Source organism: Mustela nivalis (genome assembly GCF_964662115.1).
Source record: "Mustela nivalis genome assembly, chromosome: 2".
NCBI classification, from domain to species: Eukaryota; Metazoa; Chordata; class Mammalia; order Carnivora; family Mustelidae; genus Mustela; species Mustela nivalis.
Genome location: NC_139021.1, coordinates 181,537,874 through 181,557,199, shown reverse-complemented (window position 1 = coordinate 181,557,199; position 19,326 = coordinate 181,537,874). Strand labels below are relative to the sequence as shown.

General features: G+C 48.6%; 1 protein-coding gene and 1 long non-coding RNA gene across 5 annotated transcripts in view; one reads left to right on the top strand and one right to left on the bottom strand.

Annotated features, from left to right (window-relative positions):
• Nucleotides 1-13,070: 13,070 nt before the first annotated feature.
• On the bottom strand, nt 13,071-18,115 carry LOC309859954. 2 transcript variants are annotated; one of them, XR_014309057.1, is made up of 2 exons: nt 17,937-18,115; nt 13,071-13,624 (listed from the first exon to the last, which is right to left on the bottom strand). It is a non-coding gene; the product is annotated as an uncharacterized lncRNA (long non-coding RNA). The 2 variants fall into 2 exon arrangements; XR_014309058.1 differs by lacking the exon at nt 17,937-18,115 and adding an exon at nt 17,641-17,928.
• ADAM12 (ADAM metallopeptidase domain 12) overlaps nt 16,431-19,326 on the top strand; it is a 329,491-nt gene continuing 326,595 nt past the window's right edge. For 2 of the 3 annotated variants that reach the window (XR_014309055.1, XM_082721242.1), the window contains exon 1: nt 16,431-17,083. Coding sequence is in view for 1 of the 3 variants with exons in the window: in XM_082721242.1 (XP_082577368.1) it covers nt 16,996-17,083 (88 nt within the window). In the remaining 2 variants the exon portion in view is untranslated. Of the gene's footprint in view, nt 17,084-17,366; nt 17,558-19,326 lie in introns of those variants that run through there. The other variant, XM_082721243.1, reaches the window with a different exon arrangement.

Here is a 19,326-nt window from a genome sequence, read left to right as displayed (position 1 = left end):
CGCCCTATACATCTATGTCAGGATGTCAGACCCCAGGGCTGAGCCAGCTGAAAATCAGAAAGACACACAATCCCTAGGAATTAAACCTCCAAGTGCAAGTTTTAACTTTAAAACCAGTTTCACTTATACCAAATGAAATCTGCAAGGAAGTGACATTTTAAAGGTTCCAGTCCATCAGGGATAACAAAGACAACCATTATGTCCAAGGGAGCAGCTGTCCTTTGATGTTTTAGAGTGCCCAGGTGGAATTAGGGCTGGATTAGGAGGCAGGCGAGTTGAGAGAAGAGGCTGGGAGAAAGTGTTCTACAGTTTCAGGCTTTGGTCTGCAGACAGTGTGACACATGGACACAGAAAACACTCTCAGGCCCCAGAGAAAGCCAGGACCATGGCAACTCATATCTATCTCCCTTGCTTGAGAAGATGCTTTGCTGGGGAAAAAGAGGAGGGCGTTGCTCAGCATGACTCATCCCCTCCAGTCTGGAGACAAGAATGGGAAGTACTTCATTATTCTGGGATAAAAAGACTTGGAACTTTTGTGAGTAGACCCTGCTGTTCCCATCTTCTGCCTGGGAACAAACAGGGCAAGGTGAACCTCAGTGCTGAAGCTCTTGCCAAAGATGGGCCAATCTGGCTGGGGACAGAGGGAGTGTTTGCCAAGGATCCCTGAGTGTCTTACTTATGTCCCCGAGGAGGAAAACAGACTCCCCACACAACTCTCTGCTGCCCATTTAAGCAGCTGCTTGGAAGTCAAGGGTCTTTTATAAGAATAGCCTGACCAGAAAATGCAGTTTCTGAATGTGTGGGGTGGGCACATTGTACCTGCTGATGTCTTTCTGCCAAGGCTTATTTGTATTTTAGTAGTAATTAAATGTGTCTATTTCTGTGTCAGCCATTTCAGTTCTGCAGTGGGTTGCTGTCAAGAGATTAGCACAATCTCCACTTTCCATAAAGGCTTCAAGGTAATAACTATGTTGAAGCAACTCTCATTGAATGAGGTTTTCGGGTGTTGGAGCATTGTTCTAGGAAAATCCAGTTTGCATAGATCTTACTTGGAGTAACGGTCACAACTCTTTTCCAGAGGGAAGCCCTAAGTCAGTTGTCCACAAGGCATCTCCTTGAAAGAAACAGCGACAGGACCCAGATAAGAGGATGGTCTTTCAGAGGATGCTTTCCCAGAGGTTAGGCACATCAGTGTTGAGGGTCCTCAGGGGTCTGTCCCTGACTTCCCTCCTGCCCCCGACAGCCCCTGCTGTACCCTCTGGACTAGAAGGGCAAGCATGCTTTGGGCTCATGTTTCCACTTCTTTGTCCCCACCATTCCCCCTGCTGGGAAAGTCACCCTAATGTCTTCACCTACCAAACTCCTACTCACTCTTCAAGACTCCCTGTCTTCCAGGAAGTGGCTCCTGGCCACTACTAAGTTCCCATATGCTGTGTGACCTCTCCAAAATCACTTCTAAGATCTGATTAAAGTTCTGTTTTCAGGGGGCATCTGGGTGGCTCAGTTGGTTAAGCATCCAACTCTTGATTTCATCTCAGGTCGTGATCTTAGGATCTTGGGATTGAGCCCCATGGCAGGCTCTGCGATCAGCAAGGAGGAGTCTGCTTGTCTTTCTCTCTCTGTCCCTCCTCTCACATGTGCTCTCTGTCCTCCCTCTAAAATAAATAAATGAATCTTTTTAAAAAATACTACTTTCAGGGATGGAGAAAATCCATCAACACAGGATACTCTCAATATGTTAAAAACAAAAAAACAAAATGAATTATAAAATATATGTCCAGTATGCTCTCATATTGGGTTAAGATAGCTAAATAGATAAAAATATATCTCAAGTAAAATGTGGTTAGCCAGAGATAATAATAATATGAATGGTTTTTACTTTTTTTCTTTGTGTTTTTATATAGTTTCTAAAATTTATATCATGAACCTTGCACTGGTTTTCGATTGCTGCTATGACAAATAACCACAAACTTAAAGCAACACAAATTTATTATTTTATAGTTCTGTAGGTCAGAAGTCTGGTAGGGGTCTCAATAGGAGAAAATCAATGTGTCTGTAAAGTTGGGCTCCTTTCTGGGGGCTCTGGGGATGAATCCACTTCCAAGCTCATCCAGGCTGTTGGCAGAAGTCAGTTCCTTGTGTGGTTTCCCTTGGGGTCCCCGTGTCCTTGCTGGCTGTCCACGGAGGGCCATCCTCAGCCTCTAGAACACACTAACACTCATTGGCGCATGGCTACTTTTCCATCTTCAGAACCAACAACAGGAGTCAGAGCTCCATGAAACCTCTAATCCCTCCTGCCTCTTCACCCTGTGCATCTCTCTGTCTCTCCTGCCCATCCAGAAAATCAAGATAATCTCTCTATTTAAAGGTCAGCTGATTAGCGACCTTAATTCCATCTGCAAGCTTCCTTCTCTTCTACCTTGTGACTTAACATTGTCACATGCATAAATGCTGGGGGATCAAAATACTGCCTCCTACAAACATTTATTTTTAATTAATGAAGGAAAGGTCCCTGGCAAAGGAACCATTTGAAATGAAGTGAAGGACCATTCATCATCTCTTTTTAAAATAAATAATAATTGATCTTGGCCATAAATGACTCACTAGTTCTATGAGCTTCTCATATTCTTAGAAACCTCTGGCTTCTTGAACTCTTAACCCAAATTCCAAATCTTTTGACAAAAATTTCTTCTATCCTTTCTTAAAGAATGAGCTTCTTTCTTCCGGATTTCGAATGTTGTGTGTGTCCTCCCACAGGGGCGTAGGTTTCCTCCCTGGGTGCCTGGCCTTTGCCACATGGGGCGGAGTCTCATCTACCCTGCCACTCTGGGTGGGCTTGTCACTTGCTTTGGACAACGGACAAGAGCAAGTGTGGTCCAAACAGAAGGTTGGAAAGATCATTAGTCATAGGACTTGACCTTTCCTCATGCTCTTTGCACCCCTGAGACCACCACACTCTGTTGGCCCACAGAAAATGAGAGCCAACTCCATGTAGAGATGTCCATCCCTGAAACCAACCAACTTGCCAATCACCAGAAATTTGAATTCAGTCACATGAGGCCATCCTGACCCAGCTTCACTGTCAGCTGACTGCAGAGACCCATCAAGCCAGCCCAGACCCAATGAACAGTCCACTGACTCACAGAATCGTGAGGAATAAGGTTTCTTGTCTCTTGTTTGAAACAGCTAAGTTTTGGAGTTTATTTCACAGCAAAGGCTAATTGAATATAATTTAAGAAAAATTTGAAATTGCAAAACATTTTAATAAGGAAAACAAAAGTAACCTACAGTCCCATCAACCAGAAGTGACCGATTGTGAATATTTTGGAGTATTTTCTATCAATGTTTATATTTAGTTGCATGGCTATAGAGAGGGAAATTAAATGATGATAGAAACACAGAGAATTGAATTTAAATGAGTTAAAACAAATAGGATACAACACCAAGACAAATTTTAAAAAGAGAAAGAAACCCACAGAATTCATACAATAAGGATCTTAAATCTTGCTTTCTCCCCCCATCCCTACTAACTAGCATTACTTTGCGTCCTTGGTTCTTTCTGGAAAATAGGATGTTCGTTGACTTGGGAACGTCTTTCGAACACGGCAATCTCACTCATAGCCAGTCATGTGTGCAGGTTCCTTCATCGACCTGTGTACCCATGAGTCCAGAGGCATAAATAGTCAGCCTCGTTGGGCTAAGATGAAGCAAGCCCAACTGCCCATCAGATGTTGTTCAAATTTATCTGAATGAATGACTAGGGCTTGTGCTTCGATTGGTCATGTGAGTCACTGGGGACAGAATGCAGTTCTTGTGAAATGGACTCTTTTCAGGGCTACAGAGCCAGCCTGGGTGGACAGGAAGAGCTGTTGGCTGAAGCCCTTCATAGATGTTTATTTCTGTTTCAGCTTCACCCCAAGCCTCACTCACCGAGGAGACACTGGCCTGGACCAGCAGCCTCCTGCACAGGACTCATCCTGAGGGAAGAGAGAGCCCTCTGGCTGCAGGTCTACTAGGAGGGCCTGGTTTATTATCAAAGAGGATGGGCCATTCTGAGCATGCAGGCTGCCCCATTTTTACATTTGTGCACCTCTCAGTCCTAGGAAGAGGGGTCTTGACCTACTCAGGCCACCGCTGGGCTCACTCAAGGACCATGGTTCAAAAGACACACACAAATTAGTAGGAAGTCCAATCTTTTGAAAGGCTCCAAATCAAAACATGTAGGAACTTGCATCCCATTATTTGGAATCCCCATTTTTATTCATCCCACCTCAGCTGTTCTCTGCCCTCACATCATGCACCTGTTACTCTATCTTCCCAACCCCTTAGCTCTACCCTACTCTTCACCTTTCCTATGTAAATGTTCCCTAATGCCATCACCCTGGACTTCAAGAGAAGTCCTCACCTCTCTTGCTGGCCTTTCTCTGGTGTCTCCTCTGCCCGTCCTCTCTTCCTGGATCACAAAGCCGAGGAGTCAGCCCAGCAGAAGTAAACTATCCCCAGGAGGCCAGAGAAACGAGGACCATCCATACAGGGCTTTTCTTCCTTGGGCCAACAGGGGAGGTATGAGAAGACTCCCATGACAATATCTTTTTCAGCTTGAACTGAGAAGTACCATCTTTGCTAAAATTCCCAGGGGACATTTGCAAACAAGGTGGCCTGACTGGGGTCCCATGTCACCAGGCTGTGGGAGCCCAGTGCAGGTTATCTGGCCCTTGTTGTGGTCCCTTGTATGCAGCTTTGGGAAGATGGGGCTTAGGGCTGTGCCTAGGTGGGGAGGGAGACAAGGGAGGCCAAGGATGTCTGCACCCATCACACATGTGACAGTCCTATGGAACACCTGTAAGTAAAGGGCTGAGTCCTATGCATTCATGGGCACAAGAGCCAGTTGAGAATGCAGTGGAGGAGACCCAGATAAATGTAATAAAACACAGCATCATCCTCACCTCCAGGCTGGTGTGACTGGAAGGAATGAAGACTGGTGACATGAGAAGCACATCCGTTCCAGTCTTCTCAGTCTTCCTTGTAGCCCTGCTTCTGTCAGCACGCAGCCTCTAGGATTCCTATTCTCCTTCTGCAGCCCCCTCCACATACAGATGCTCAGGAAGTGTTCACCACTGAAGTTGCCGATGTCAGTCCGCTGATGTAATCATTTTGCGGAAGTCAACAAAAGCCTAAATGATGGACATTTTCCTTTAAGTGCTGGTGGTTATAATATTCACCCAGCAGTGCATTCTCAATCCCCATCCATCCTAATGGCAACCTTTACATAGACCTCTCTGTCCAAGCTGACCCAGATAGCATCTCCGTGATCATTCTCCTCTTGGTGTGTGCATCTGGACCATGAGGTCAATTTGGAGAATTTCTGAACCCAGAGATGGGGTCAGGAGGGCTAGCGTTTGCATCTCATGAAACCTCCACAAAGAGAAGATTACTGGTCTTGGCAAGGACTGAAAATGTGAGCGTGGGAATGCTGTTTTCTGTGCTTCTGGCAATATGGTGGCCAGCGGGGAAGAGATGGACTTCTCAGGAAGAGATCCACACTGTCTACGCTTGGAGCCAACCCTGGCAGCTCCCTCTGGCCGCTGAGTCCTGCTTCTCTCTGTGCCTCCAGTCCTGCAGCACATGAGGACTTCGAGATGGGAAACATGTCTAATCCCCGAGACTTCTCTGAATTTCAAGCCAAACGGATTTTCTCTGTGTGTTACAGCCATTTAAATAGGTTCACGTGGTCCAAAGAGTTTAGTTGTTCATGTAAACTGTGTATCAAGTCCTTCCAGGAAAGTAGGTTTTAGGTTTTTAAGAATATTGACTGACTGGTTCATTCATTCATTCATTCATTCATTCGCTCAGTGAATCAAACATTGAACAAGGACTATGCACCAGGCCCAACATCTTCTTGGGATATGGAGAAGAAAGGATACTGCCCTATGCTTGAGGGATCTTGATCTTTATGTCAGTGACACCCAAAAGCAAATGGTCTCACAAAGGTGGTAAGGAGTTGCAACTGGGGGAGAAGATGCCATGCGAGCCAGGCAAGAGACTCAAATCCTGCAGAAGAAACAGGACACAAGCCCAGCCGATGACATTTATGAGAATGTTCGTTGATGGTTTACTCACAATAGTTAAAAACTGGAAACGTCTCGCACTCCCATCAAATAGGATGGATTCGATAATTTCGATAATTTGATAATTTCTTTCATCAAGGGAATAGTGTGCAGCACTAGAAGCTAGTGTCTTCTTTTTGTTCTTAGCATATGTCTAAGGATGTACAGTCAAATGAACGTTTTGAAGTCACGTGGGATAGTTTCTATCTTTGTGGCAGAGCCATAAATCAATATATAGCTATATTTGTTTCATTTTGCTTTTTACTTTAAGGGGCTGATTTTTAAAAATATTTTAATTTGTCTTATAAATGTGTAAATGTTTTCATGGTTTCAAAAGCAAATGTACAAACCGAGGTGTATTTGGAGAAATCTAACCTACTTCTCCCTGCCCTGCCATGATCCTTTCCTCCCCTTATAAGGAATGATTTTTAAAAATTATGGTTTATCCTTTTGTTTAAAAATCAATATAATAATAGCATAATATTATACACACACACACGTATTTTCATATCATATCTTCTTGGATAAATGGTAGCATGCTATCCACACTTTTCTCCTAGCTTTTGAGGCTGCTTTATATTGTCAAAAATGTTTACATTAAATAGATCCACTTTGGGAATTTATTAAGAAACTATACAAGGACAAAAAAAAAAACTGCAATGCATTTCATTGCACTTTTAAAGAAACAAATTTAAATAAATGTGTTCATCCTGATGCGCTGACATATAATTGAAAATGTCAGTCCACGTCTCCATCCAGCCTACAATAAATACTTGGTTCAAATCTCGACAATCAGAGACCGCAGGAAGAGACCTACTATTTTTCCATCCTTTTCCTTTTATTTATTTAGATGTCTCTTTTTAAAAAAATAAAAGCTTAAATTTTGGAACAATTTCAGACTTACAGAAAAGTTGCAGAGATATTACAGAAAGTTCTCACATACTCCTGACCCAGTTTTCCCCACTGTAAACATCGAAAATAACATCCTACATTTGTCAAAACCAGGAAACCGACCCTGGTACATGACTATTAACTAAACTCCAGACTTTATTCAGATTTCACTAGATTTTCCACTAATGCCCTTTTCCTGTTCCAGATTCTGATCCAGGATACCACGTTGCATTTAATATCTTTCCCTTTTAATTGACCTAAAAAAAAAATATCAATGCTAAAGAGCACTCCCATTTTATAGGTGATAAGGGACAGAAACCAAATGGCTTCCTGGCAGGGGGATGATCGCAGGATTTAAAACTAAATGCAGACACTTTTATCAGGCAGACATGGTGGGAGTCCTTGACTGGGTTCTTTTAGTAGGTAGGAGGTTTTGGATAATTTAGCGTCACCGGGCCTTTGTTTTTTCATACGTGAAATGGGAAGCTAACTAAAATATGCCTCCCAGCGTAATAGAGAAGCTTATAGGTTGTGTAGGGGAGGTGTCTGGACCACAGGAAGCCGTGAAGGGCGATCCCTGTTACCGTCGCATCGTTGTTGGCAGACCTAGACCCAGCCCTGGGGGGCCAGATGTGGGTCATCCGCTACCCAGACGGTCTTTCTGTTATGAAACAGATACGTAGTGTTGGCCCCCCGCTTACAGTGGGCGTGAAACTCGGGTGAAAGTGATGCGAAGCCGGGCTTGTGTTCGGAGGGACCGCGCGGCTCCACTGTTCGTGGCTCCTCCGTCAGTTGCTGGTTTCTGTGCGGACAAGGCTGTGTGCCCGCACGCGGGGGCATCGCCCTGCCGGTATTTTCCCGGAGAACAAGCCTCTAGTAAATACACACACATGTATTTTTACGTCTGAAAGGACTGTTGACACTTTTTAAAGTGCTGGCAAAGTTTTTTTGTTTGTCTGTTTTGTTTGTTTTTTTTGTGTGTGTGTGTGTGTGTATGTGTATGTGACGGGAGAAAAAAGCTCCCACGTGACAAACTGCCGTGGCCTTGATTTGCAGGGTGCGCACACGTGTGCGCCTGTGCATGCGGCTGTCCTCCTGCGTGGGGTACAGGAGACTTCTGTGTCACTTTCCAAATTAGAACTCCAAAGTAGGTCGGTAGGAGAGTGGCAAAATAGGTCAGTTGCCACAAATCTAAGCAGAAGGGGGGTGTTTTTAGCTCGAGAGAGATTTTACATGTAGACCCTTGGTCTAAACCCTGTTCTCTTTAGACCTAAAGGACCATTCTTTGGAGTGGGGGGGATGGGAGAGTGACACGGATACTCTCTTGTGTCGTTGTTGACTGCCTGCATTTTCCCTCTCTGGGACAGCCCCCTCTGGGGTGGAGACCACAGTTGCCAGGCATGGAGACCGAGCAGGCAGTTTTTGTTGTTGTTGTTTGTTTGTTTGGATTTTTTTTTTAAGATTTAATTTATTTATTTGACAGACAGAAATCACAAGTAGGCAGAGAGGCAGGCAGAGAGAGAGAGGAGGAAGCAGACTCCCTGCTGAGCAGTGAGCCTAATGCGGGGCTCGATCCCAGGGCCCTGGGATCATGACCTGAGCCGAAGGCAGAGGCTTTAACCCACTGAGCCACCCAGGCGCCCCTCAAGTGGGCAGTTTTAGGCCTGATGTCATGAGAATGCCCAACACGGGACTGGGGACAGTGTTCTATGGGGGTATGAACCAGTGCGGTGGTTTCCTGCTTCCATGGAGAGGTGGACACGCAGCTGGTTTTGAAATAGCGAAACCCCACTATGGGTAAGGCTTCTGGTGTTCCAGTGCAATGCAGTTGGATATGGAGTCTTGTTGCAAATCTCCCCCACCAGGGCGCTGCTGGAAATGTGCCTAACAGGATTAGGCCGGAGCGATGGCTTTTACCCTACTTTAATGGTCCCCTCTCCAGTGATACATTGCTTCCTCACCACTGTGGGTCATTTTTCCATATGGCACTCAAGACTGTCTGCATCCGCCCCCCAGAGAGACAGCATTTTCCTGATGGTGCAGGATTCTGATTTCCCAGTACTAGATTTCGTAAGGTTTCTTGGCGCTCTACCAGGTAGAAGGGGCTCCTTAATAGATTATAATTTTTTAAAAAAATCAAAGTTGATTTTGTGACCAGGACTCTTCCACGTGACTTTCTGAGTTATTACCAACACACATTTCTGGTTTCAGATTGTTCTGACTCATGTTCTTATTTATTTTTTCCATTGTTGGCAATATCTCCGAGTAACCACAATCTTCATCCATTGTCTGATTACTGGAATAAAACACAGTCTGAGGTTGTTTGGAGTTTTAAAAGAGTTTGATTTTGTTTCTATTAAATTAAAAAAATAGTACCAGAAGTCACAGAGTTGGTCAAAAATGGAAGATTTTAGAAAACGAAACTTGTCCTGGTACAGATTGTTAGCACTGTGGAAATCAGTCCTAACTTGATTTGCACTGGTAATGGGCCTTAACAGGAGTAATTACAGAGGTTATTGGGGGAGTGGTTTGGGAGAGAAATGAAATATTGCCTACTTATCTTCTTGGACCTCAGCAATACATGTGCTCACATGGAATCACTATCCTTGAGCCCAGATTGGAAAGCTGTGTGGAGAGAAAAAGTTTTAAAGACCCAAGTGGGAATAGGAACACATTGGTTCGTTTATCCCCTGAACCAGAAATTGCTATCCCTTCTTTTTGCCGGGCTCTGCGCTAGTCACGGGCATATCAGATATAATAGGTCAAGGGACCCAGCTTGCAAGGGGCTCCCTGTAGAGTTAGGCAGGCAGGCTCACACACCGATCCTCGGAGTACAAAGCGGTAACCCCCCATACCAGCCCTGGAGGCACAGAACTGTGCAAGTGAACAGAAGTCTCCAGTTTGTCTGGAGTCGTAGAAAAAGCCATGGGGAGGAAATGGTGTCCCTCTGGGCTTTGGAGGGGGGTCAGAAAGTAGGAGAAGGGCATTCGGATGCTAAGAGAAGCATGGAAAATGGCAAAGCATTGGACACTTTGCAAATGTCGAGCGGCCCCATGTGGCTAAAGGATGGGGTTGTACATGCGGGGGGAGAGGAGGTGAGAGGTGAGATTGGGACGTTGGTTTTGGTCGGTTCCAAATGGCCTTGTGTATCCCATGAAGGAGAATCCGTGTATCACGAAAGGCCATGAGGATTTAGCGAAGGTTTGGCAGGTTTTCATTTTCAAAGTGCTTTTGCAATAGCAGTAGCTGGAATGGGAGCCACACAAGGTCCAAGGGCCTGTGACTGTCACCGAGGGGAGGCGTCATGGTGGCCCAGTCCTGCGGCTGGAGCAGTGGGGGAGGAGGCAGAGTCAGGAGCCATTCCTGAGGCCGAGGAGATGGGATTTTTGAATTGCAAGCACAGGGTCAAGGGAGAGAGAGAGGAAGGGGTCGGCAGGGAGGAAATGACATGGAGGAGCTTTGGAGTCAGACGACCTGAGCTCACCTCATGGAAGTCTGTGACCAAGTCACTCCTCAGACCCTCCATCTCCTTCAAAAGAGGGAATGGACAGGATTCGCAGGGTTGATGAGATCGCAGAGGCCTGGGGCGCAGCGGGCAGATTCAGGACGAGGCTGTCCGTTAATGGTAACTTGAGGCAGGCTCCGATCCACACTCTGCATCACAGGGGAGTGGGGTCGGGAGAACAGGGGCGGTCGTCGGTTCCTCACCTCCAGCAGGGCACAGAGGGGCTCTGGGGGTGAGCGCTCAACTTCTTATGTTCCAGCTCAGTCTAGGACAAAGAAAGCTGAAACTCCTTGGGGAATGTTGCCTAAGACTATGCCGGGAAAGGAACGCTGTGGGTATTTCTACCCAGGGAGATGGGGGGCGGGAAGCCCCTTCCCACGGACAGGTGTTGGGAGGCTTAGGGCAGCCAGGGCTCTGCTGGGCCAGGATGTGGTGGTGATGACAACAAGGGTCAAATGTTTGGTCCCTGCTACAAAACCAAATCTCCATCACATTCTAGACCAGATCTCAGCACGGGACCCCCAGGCCCTAGAAATTTGAGTTGGCTTTTCTGCCTGAGTCCTGTGAGGGGAGAAAGAGGAGAAAGGAGGCCTGCCTAACAGGGTCCCTCAAAGAAGCCGAGACCCTGAGATCCAGGGAGCGGGCTGAGTTACGTGCCGCGAAGGAGGACTGCGTGTGTTGCCAGCGAGGCCGGGCCGTGATGGGATGGAGGGCCGGGCGCTCCCAGGTCAGAGCAGCCCACCTGCCCAGAACCACCCAGAACTGTTCCTCACGCCCGAAGGAGAAAGTAGTCAGGCCCCCAAGAGGAGTTAAGAGTTTCAGCTGCAGAGAGAGACCCCACTGCCCGTAAAGCCGAGGCAATAAAGCAGCCTCTCCTCCCCGTGGCCCCGTGCAGACCCTTCTGGGAGCTCTCCAGCCACATTTTGCCTCTACAGTTTAAGAGAAATCAGGAAACTGGAGAGGGTCCAAAGGAAAGCAAAAAACATGATTAAAGAGAGCAAGAATAGGACCCAAGAGACGAGTTAAAGAAATTGGGGTTGATTTGCCTAAGACAGTAAAGACGAAATGGGGCCCGCATTCAAGTACGTAGAGAGGGCACAGAGTCTGGTGACTTCGCAATGTCACGAGTGCAGAAGACGACGCAAACGGCCCAATTCGCCACCAGAGAGATCAGATGAAGAAGGAGTTTCAAAAACATACGCACCTCTTGGAGTGGCCTTCCCTGGGGTTATTGTCAAATAGGGTTGGCCGCTCTGTGGGAGGAGAGCTGCTGGGGACCAGGCCAGTACATAGGGAGGGCCTGGCTCCCCCCCAGAGGTCCCGCCCATCCTAGCTCTCCCGGCTGCTGGGAGCCCGCGCCGATTTTTGGAGCAGGACCCCAAAGAGGGAGCGGCTGGCCTTGCCAGATGGAAGCATCTTTGCTTCTGGTGGGTCCCTCCATCCAAGGACAAGCATGGCCTTTAATCACATTTTTGCTTTGATGTGTTCAAGATACAGTCCACAGCAAATGCCTGTGGGTTCTTTGGCAGCTGGTGAAAAATGTATCACCGTGTCCGGAAGTGGCAGTTTAGATCAGATCGCTGCGTGACTGGCTCGCTGGAGGAGTGAAAAGACTCACAGAGAGCACATGCAAGTCCACGTCCCTAGACAGTTTGCTTGCACTGTGCTATCCAGGACCCTACGTTCAGTCCCACGTTCAACCATAGTCATAGGAGGAACTGGGTCAAGATGTAGAACCAAGCTTGAGGGCTTGCCTCCTCCTTCTGCCCCCTAACACGACACAAAAGATGGTAACTTGCAGATAGGATAGTGGTACAATTTGTTCAGAAACCGTGATGCTTGCGACAGTGAATGGAGGATACTGCTGATAATTAGGCTGCTACATAGCTGAGGCCTGTGGCCATCTACCTATAAGGTTTTGTTTTTTTTTTTTAAGATTTTATTTGTTGATAGAGTGAGAGCAGGGGAGGGACAGAGGGAGAGGGAGAGAGAAACTTCAGCAAACTTTTTGCCTAGTACAGAGCTGGACATGGAGCTTGATCCACGACTCTGAGATCCTGGCTTGAGCTGAAACCAAGAGTCAGATGCCCAACCGACTGAGCTACCAGGTGCCCCTCCTCCATCTATAACTTATATTTGGAGTTCACACAAGAAGGCAGGTGCCCTTGATATTAGAATCCTTGCAAACTTTCCGGTGGAAATAGGATGTTTGCTTTGTTAAGTGTGCATTAGTTATCTAATACTGTGTAAAAATTACCCCACAGATCAGTGGCTCAAAACAATAAATATCATTTCATGCAGTTTCTGTGGGTGAGGAATTAGGGAGCAGCCTTGCTGGGTGGGTTGGCCATGGGGTCTCTTCCTGGGGCTGCCAAACCTTGACTGGGTGGGCAGCTCTGCTTCCAAGACGGCTCACTCCCATGGCTGATGGCAGCAGACCTCCACGTCCCACCTCCGCCCACCCCCATTAGACTGCTGGAGCGTCCTCACGGCAGCTGGTTTTCTTCAGAGTGAGTGACCTGAGTCACTCCTGCCTTTCGTGATTTAGTCTCAGAGCTCACTCACGGTGACTTTGGTCATATTTTATTCATTAGAATGAGCCTCCCAGCCCAGCCAACACGAAAAGAGAAGGAGATTAAGCTTTATTTCTTGAATGAAGGAGGATCTTCAAATATTTGGTCATTCTTGTAAGTTCATGTTTGTTTTTGAGATTCCCAGTTTGCCTTTTTTTGAGTACTGCCTGTTTATTCAGCCTGCCCCAAAAGACAGGCAAGTACAGCCAGTGGGGCTATCTCTGGGACTGGCATTCTGGCTGTGGGGTGGCTCTCTGTTCCTCCTGGGTATTGTCAGTCCCTTGGGACACTTAAGAATGGGCTCTCTTGAGTAAGGAGTTCCCCATCACAGTAGGTATACAAAGAGATATGGGATGGTCAGTTGATAGGGAGCCACAGGTGAGTATAGATGGGGTTGGAGGGAGATGGTCTAAATGATCTTCATATCCCTTCTGCTCCGGAGCACCCATGAGCCCCTGATTCCCCCAAAGCATTCTTCTTCTTTGGGTGCCCTTGAAGTGAGTACTGAGAAACCTCATGAAGTGAAGCGCGGATTCTGGAAGTGAGATCTGTGAGAAGAAAATGGAATCCATGTTATCAAGGACTGAGTGAGTCACGAGTTTCAAGCCCCCCAAGAGATGGAATTCCAAAGATTTCCATGAATCTTCATCATGGAGCAGGCGATTGTGTTTGTGGACTTTTACAGCGAGCCTTGGGAACTGTGCTTAGATAGAGAAAAGCTGTTCCATGAGCCTGTGTCTGAAGCTCCATCGAGGGTCGAGCTGCAGGGAGGCTGACCCATTCCAGAAGTCAGGAGCGGCTACCTGTAAAATCCCAACTTAGGAACATCTGCCTCCATTTCTCACCGGCTTGTCCTCAAAGTGGCTTGCTGGAGATGTGAGCTGGGCTGAGCAGTAAGTGCCCTGCTCATGAATGCCCAGGCTGTTCAGCAAAAATAGCCCACAGGAAACCGTATCGCAGAGGGCAATTCTTCTGGAAAGGAAGGGACAACAAGCCATCTATCTGAAATTCTAATGAGCAGATCCTGGCCTCTGACCCCATACCATGACCTCACAATCCAGTATTGAATGCCATGTTAGCTTCCATTTCCTGTGCACGAGGAGGCAGAGCTCCCGTCCAAAGGCCACCCATCTGCCGGATGGAAGATTGTCTCTGCCTGGCCGTCTGTTATGGTTGAGCATGAAGTCTTTATGGACAGACTGTCAGTCCTGACTCCTTGCTTCACCGAGATGGGGAGTTAAATGGTTGAGACACCAGGACTGTGGCTAGGATTTTCTTTCCTGCCTTACTTTTTCCCTCCTGCATTGGCTGTTTTCTTTCAGTCAAAAACAAACCAAGGACAATCTTGGGGTACATTTAATCCTTTGGAAAGAGCCTTGCAGCTTTTAGGTTAAAAAGCAAACAAACAAAAAAACTGGACTTCCATAGTCAAAAGTAACAGCTGAATATAGAAGAGCAAAAAGAAATGGATCATCAGATGAGAAAGTAGGGAAAGCCCCCAGCCCAGTGTATAGCACATATGAGGTCCATTATGAGTAAAAAATTTGCCTAGTCAGAGAGATTCAAGAGGCCAGCAGCTAGACTCATCTCCAAACTAGTCTGTCCCACTGAGTTCAAAGGAAACCATTTTTTAATTCCTCTGCACAGTGTTGCTGAATGTTCTGGGAACCAAAGTATAAGAACCACTTGAGTACTTGTTGAGACTTCCCAGACCTTCCTAATAATAATGTCCGGTGCAAATACCAGGGGATTTGAATTCTTAACAAATGGTTGGGAATCCCGTGGGCTGGGGGCGGGGCACTGTATTAGCTTATTTAATGGTCTCTGCCATCTGGGAGGTTTGTCTTTTACTTTCACTTAACAGATGCTGAACCTGAAGCTTAGAAGTCAAGAGTTAAAGACACAGGCTGTGTTTGCTAAGATTTGGTGTGGGCTCTGACCTGCTCCTCTGCCCTGTGACCATGGGGAAGCCTCTTAACCTTTAGACACTGGTTTCCTCATCTGTATATTCAGGATTTTAAATGGAAATAATGCACTGGCTACATTACTTTAGCACAATACTGCGATCCTATGAAGTCCCATAGTAAATAATGTGGTAGGTAACTAGCAACCCAGTGATTATTAAGTAGGTTCAGTAACCAATCACCCTGTTCAACAGGCCTGATTTACCAGTTTGTCCTACAAGACAGGAAAGACTTTGAAAGCAAAGGCTCTTCTCTTTCGTTTGGTTTCCCAAGGCCCTCACACAGCGTTGCTAATTGTTGATTGAGGAAGGAATGAAGGAATGGAGAAAGGCCACGCAGAGGAGTGAAGGGGTACACAGGGCAGGATTTAAACTGGGGCTCACACCCAGACCTTGTTTCCCGATGGAGTGTTGGGGTGCTCTGGCCCAGAGAAGGTGGGGCCTTTGGCCAGTGCCTCTGGCTTTCAGGGCTTTTTGTTTTTAAACGCCCATACTTCTGTGAGAGGGTTGTCGTATTTCTTGAGAAGTTTGCAAAACCCGGTGGGGGTGGGGGGGAGCTAGAAAAGGCGCTTTCCTGGAGGTAGCAGAAGCCGGTAATGGGAGTTTTCTCACACCCTGGTTCACTGGCCCGCGGAATGCGGGCTGTGTCAGGACCTGGTGAGAAGTCACAGGGCAGAATTGCGTGTTTGGTGGGTGTTGGCCACCGTCCTTAATACACCCCGCTCCTTCAGTGACCGTAGCTGCGTCGCTGTCAATCCCCAGGGTCTTGGAGAGGGCGACAAGTCCTGTTATCAAAACGGACATCATGGCTCTGCCAGGCTCTCTGGCGGGAAGGGCGGAAGCCACCAAGAACTAGGACTCAACTAAGGCAAGGCCCCCGCGGAGTCTCCAGCCACAGGGAGGGGCGCCCGGGAACCTGTATTTCCAACAGACGCACTCAGATGCTTCTCATGACCATGACCGGGAAAGTACACCCTCTCCTGGGTCCCATGCCTTGCGTACATAGGGAAAGAAACGCGAGCCAACCTAGCAACGTACACCCCAAAGCAGCACATCAAACACGTCCTGCCCAGACGTCGTCGCGTGCCTGCGAGTCCAGGCTTCCCTCTGAGGCCCGAGGTGTCGGTGTGGCGGCGGAGGGCACAGGCTCGGGGACGCGCGCCCGGGCGCTGGACCGCCTTTCAGACCTGCTCCCCGCGTCGCGCGGGCTCCCGGCGAGCCGGGGAGCGAGCAGCCGAGTCATCATTTCCAGCCCCAGCCTGGAAAGCTGGACCGTGCAGCCGCGTGTGCTCTTGGCAGCCGGACGCCCGGGGCCCCGCGGCCACATCATCCCGGGGCGGGGATGTGTGCGCTCCGGGCGCCCGCGCCGCCACCGAGCCACGTCCGTGCCGCCGGGGCGCGCGGCCGGCGAGGCGCCCGACACCGAGCCTCCCGCCTCACCCCTACCGCCCTCACCCCACCACCCCCGGGAGTGGGCGAGCGCCGGCTCTGGGCGGGACCCTGGCGGGGGCCCCCCGAGCGGTCTCTAGGACCCGCGGGACGCCGCCGGCGGGCGGGGGTGCGGGGGAGACGATAATTTGTTCCGTGGTAATGAGAAGGGCGCCTGCGGGCCGTGGATCCATTTCACAGGCCTGCCCTCTCTCACGGGCGCGCTCCCTCGTCCCCGGGCCCGCTCGGACAGTTCGCGCTTGCACTGCAACGGTCAAGGCTGGCTCGTGCCAGCGCCGCGCGCGCGCGCACACACGCACACACCGGGGGGAAACTTTTTCAAAAAAAAAAATGAAAGCCTAGACTCGCTCCTCGGAGGCGCGGGCGCTGCGCGAGGGCTCCGGGGCTGAGTCCCCGCGGCAGGAAGTCCCCCGGGTCGCGCCGCCCGGCCCCCGCTCGGCGCCCGCGTGGGATGGTGCAGCGCTCGCCGCCCGGCCCCGAGAGCTGCTGCACCGAAGGCCGGCGACCATGGCAGCGCGCCCCCCGCCCGCGCCCCCCGCCCGCGCCCTCCTGCTCGCCCTGGCCGGGGCTCTGCTGTCGACCCCCGCGGCCCGAGGTAAGTCGCCGAGCCCCGGCAGCTCCCCCGCCGGACCCTGGCCCTCCTCTCCCGCCCGCAGCCCGGGGCCGTCCGCGGGCTGGGGGGGTCGTCCCCCGGGGGCACCTCGCGCCGCAGGCACCTCGCCCCCCCCTCGTACGGGGCGGCGCGCGGGGACCATCTGGGGGAGCCCCTCCTCCCTAAGGTGCTAATTCCCGGGGGGGTGGGGGGAGGAGAGGAGGAAACGCTTGGCCCGGGGCCCGCAAGACGCCGGCGCGTAGCCCGGACGGCACAGCCTCGGGTCCCCTCCCCTCTCGGGTGTCCTTCGCCACGGTGTCCAAGCCTTGACAGTTACAAGTGTGCGTCGGGTCCTCTTCCTGACACCCTCCTTAGCGAATCCACTCCCCACTTCCCAGTCCTGGGGCAGCCCTGCAGGAAGTTTCCTTTCCACCGCGCCTCCCCCACGGACTTGAAGGAGACCCCGTAACCACACAGGTGAGCCGTCCGCTCGTGCACAGGTGCGCCTGCTGCGTTCCCCAGCGGTCTCCATTTTTTGAAAAAATTGACTCTTCACCTACTTCTTTAGTTTTCTTCCCCACTTTTTTTTTTTTTTTTCTTCTTCTTTCTATTCCGGATGGCTCCCTCGTTGTGTGTGGCGGCCAAGCTTGAGCAGAATTTTTCCGCCTCCCGCCACTTCGTCGTTTCTCGGCTATAAATAATCCTTAAATCAACCTGTGTAAAGTGACAACTCATTTCAAAGTTAAACTGAAATGTAGGTATTATAGCTGTTTTATGGATCTAGATTTCCTCAAGTCGTATCCCCTTCAAATTGGGCACCTGTGGAGCTTTTGTTTTTTGCATAATGAGGACTCACCCAGCAGGTGCCTTTTTAAAAATTCAGAAGCTTCCCCAGGACACCATCAACGCGGTCTTTCTGCCGCTAGAGGCGCTGTCAGCCTACCAATGAATGGCTTGCCTTGGCCTCCAACTCTAAATTTCTATGGTTCTATGTAACAGGCATTTATTTTTCAACAACTGGCCTCAATCATGAGCCGTTACCACTTTATGGTACGTTTTATTTTGCAATTGCCACTGCTACCCTCCACCCCCACCACGTCTACTGTAATGTGGCTAAAACCCAGCTCTTGTTAAAATCCACACAGCAATGAAGACCAATTGGGGAATTAATGATTAAATTAAAGCATCGCACAAAGCAGTGAAAAACAATGGGGAAGCCAAGAAAGAATACTGCTGACTGTTGAAAGACCTGCGTTGATAGTAGTAAAAAAAAAAAAAATAGTAGTCAAAAGTGCTTTTGAAAGACTTTTGTACAAATTGGTCTTTTTGAATGTTTATTGAGAAGAAACTTTTTAAAACTCAAACAATCTCAAAGTGTGCCTGTGGTGGTCCTTAACTTGGTATATGCTCTATACACATAGAAGTCCCTTGAGCATGGAAAATATTAATTCTTTGTTTTATAAGAAAACGTTTAGTAAATCAAGTTAATGGAAATTATTCTTGGAGTAGGGGACTTTTGGTGGAGAGAGATTTTCCTAGGGGTAGATCTGGGTCCAACAGAAAACCAGTTAGACCTAAACATTTTGTATGGGGATAGGTTGTGATATCCCAGCATTCACTGCTTGTTTATCTTTGGATTCTCAGTATCAATTCTTAAATCAATCAGTGCCCCAAATCATAGCATTGAAGTTGCTTAAAAACCCAAGCGTATGATAAAACGTGTCTTTGTGTTGGCAAGAGAAAAGGAGGAATTAAACTTGTTGAAGGCAGAGTATATCCTGGGGTTTTCTCCCTGTGTTTTACCCCTCTGACCCAAAGTGGTTGCCTACTTGGTACCTAACAGGTCCAAAACAGCACCGTAGACACCAACCCCTCTACTCTTCAATCCTTCCTCCTCCAGTCTTCCCAATCAGTAATAACACCCTCTGTCTCTCCAGATGTCTCATGCTAATATAGAAAGTCATCCCTTTCTCTCTAAACACCACCAACCTCCAAGATGTATTCCCATCTGCCCTCTTCCCACCATTTTGAAGGATGCCTTCTCCAACCTAGCCCTCCTTTTTAATTTATTTTTCTCTCTTCCCTAGAAGCTTGATATCCCTACTAGAGTAGCCTCCTAACTGGCCCACTGGCTCTCCCCCCTGCTCCTGCACACTGTATTCTTCCCAATACTACAGCCAAAGTCATCATTTTCAATCATGAGTTGGAGCATGCTGGTTTCCTGTTTAAAACTCTCCAGTGGCTTT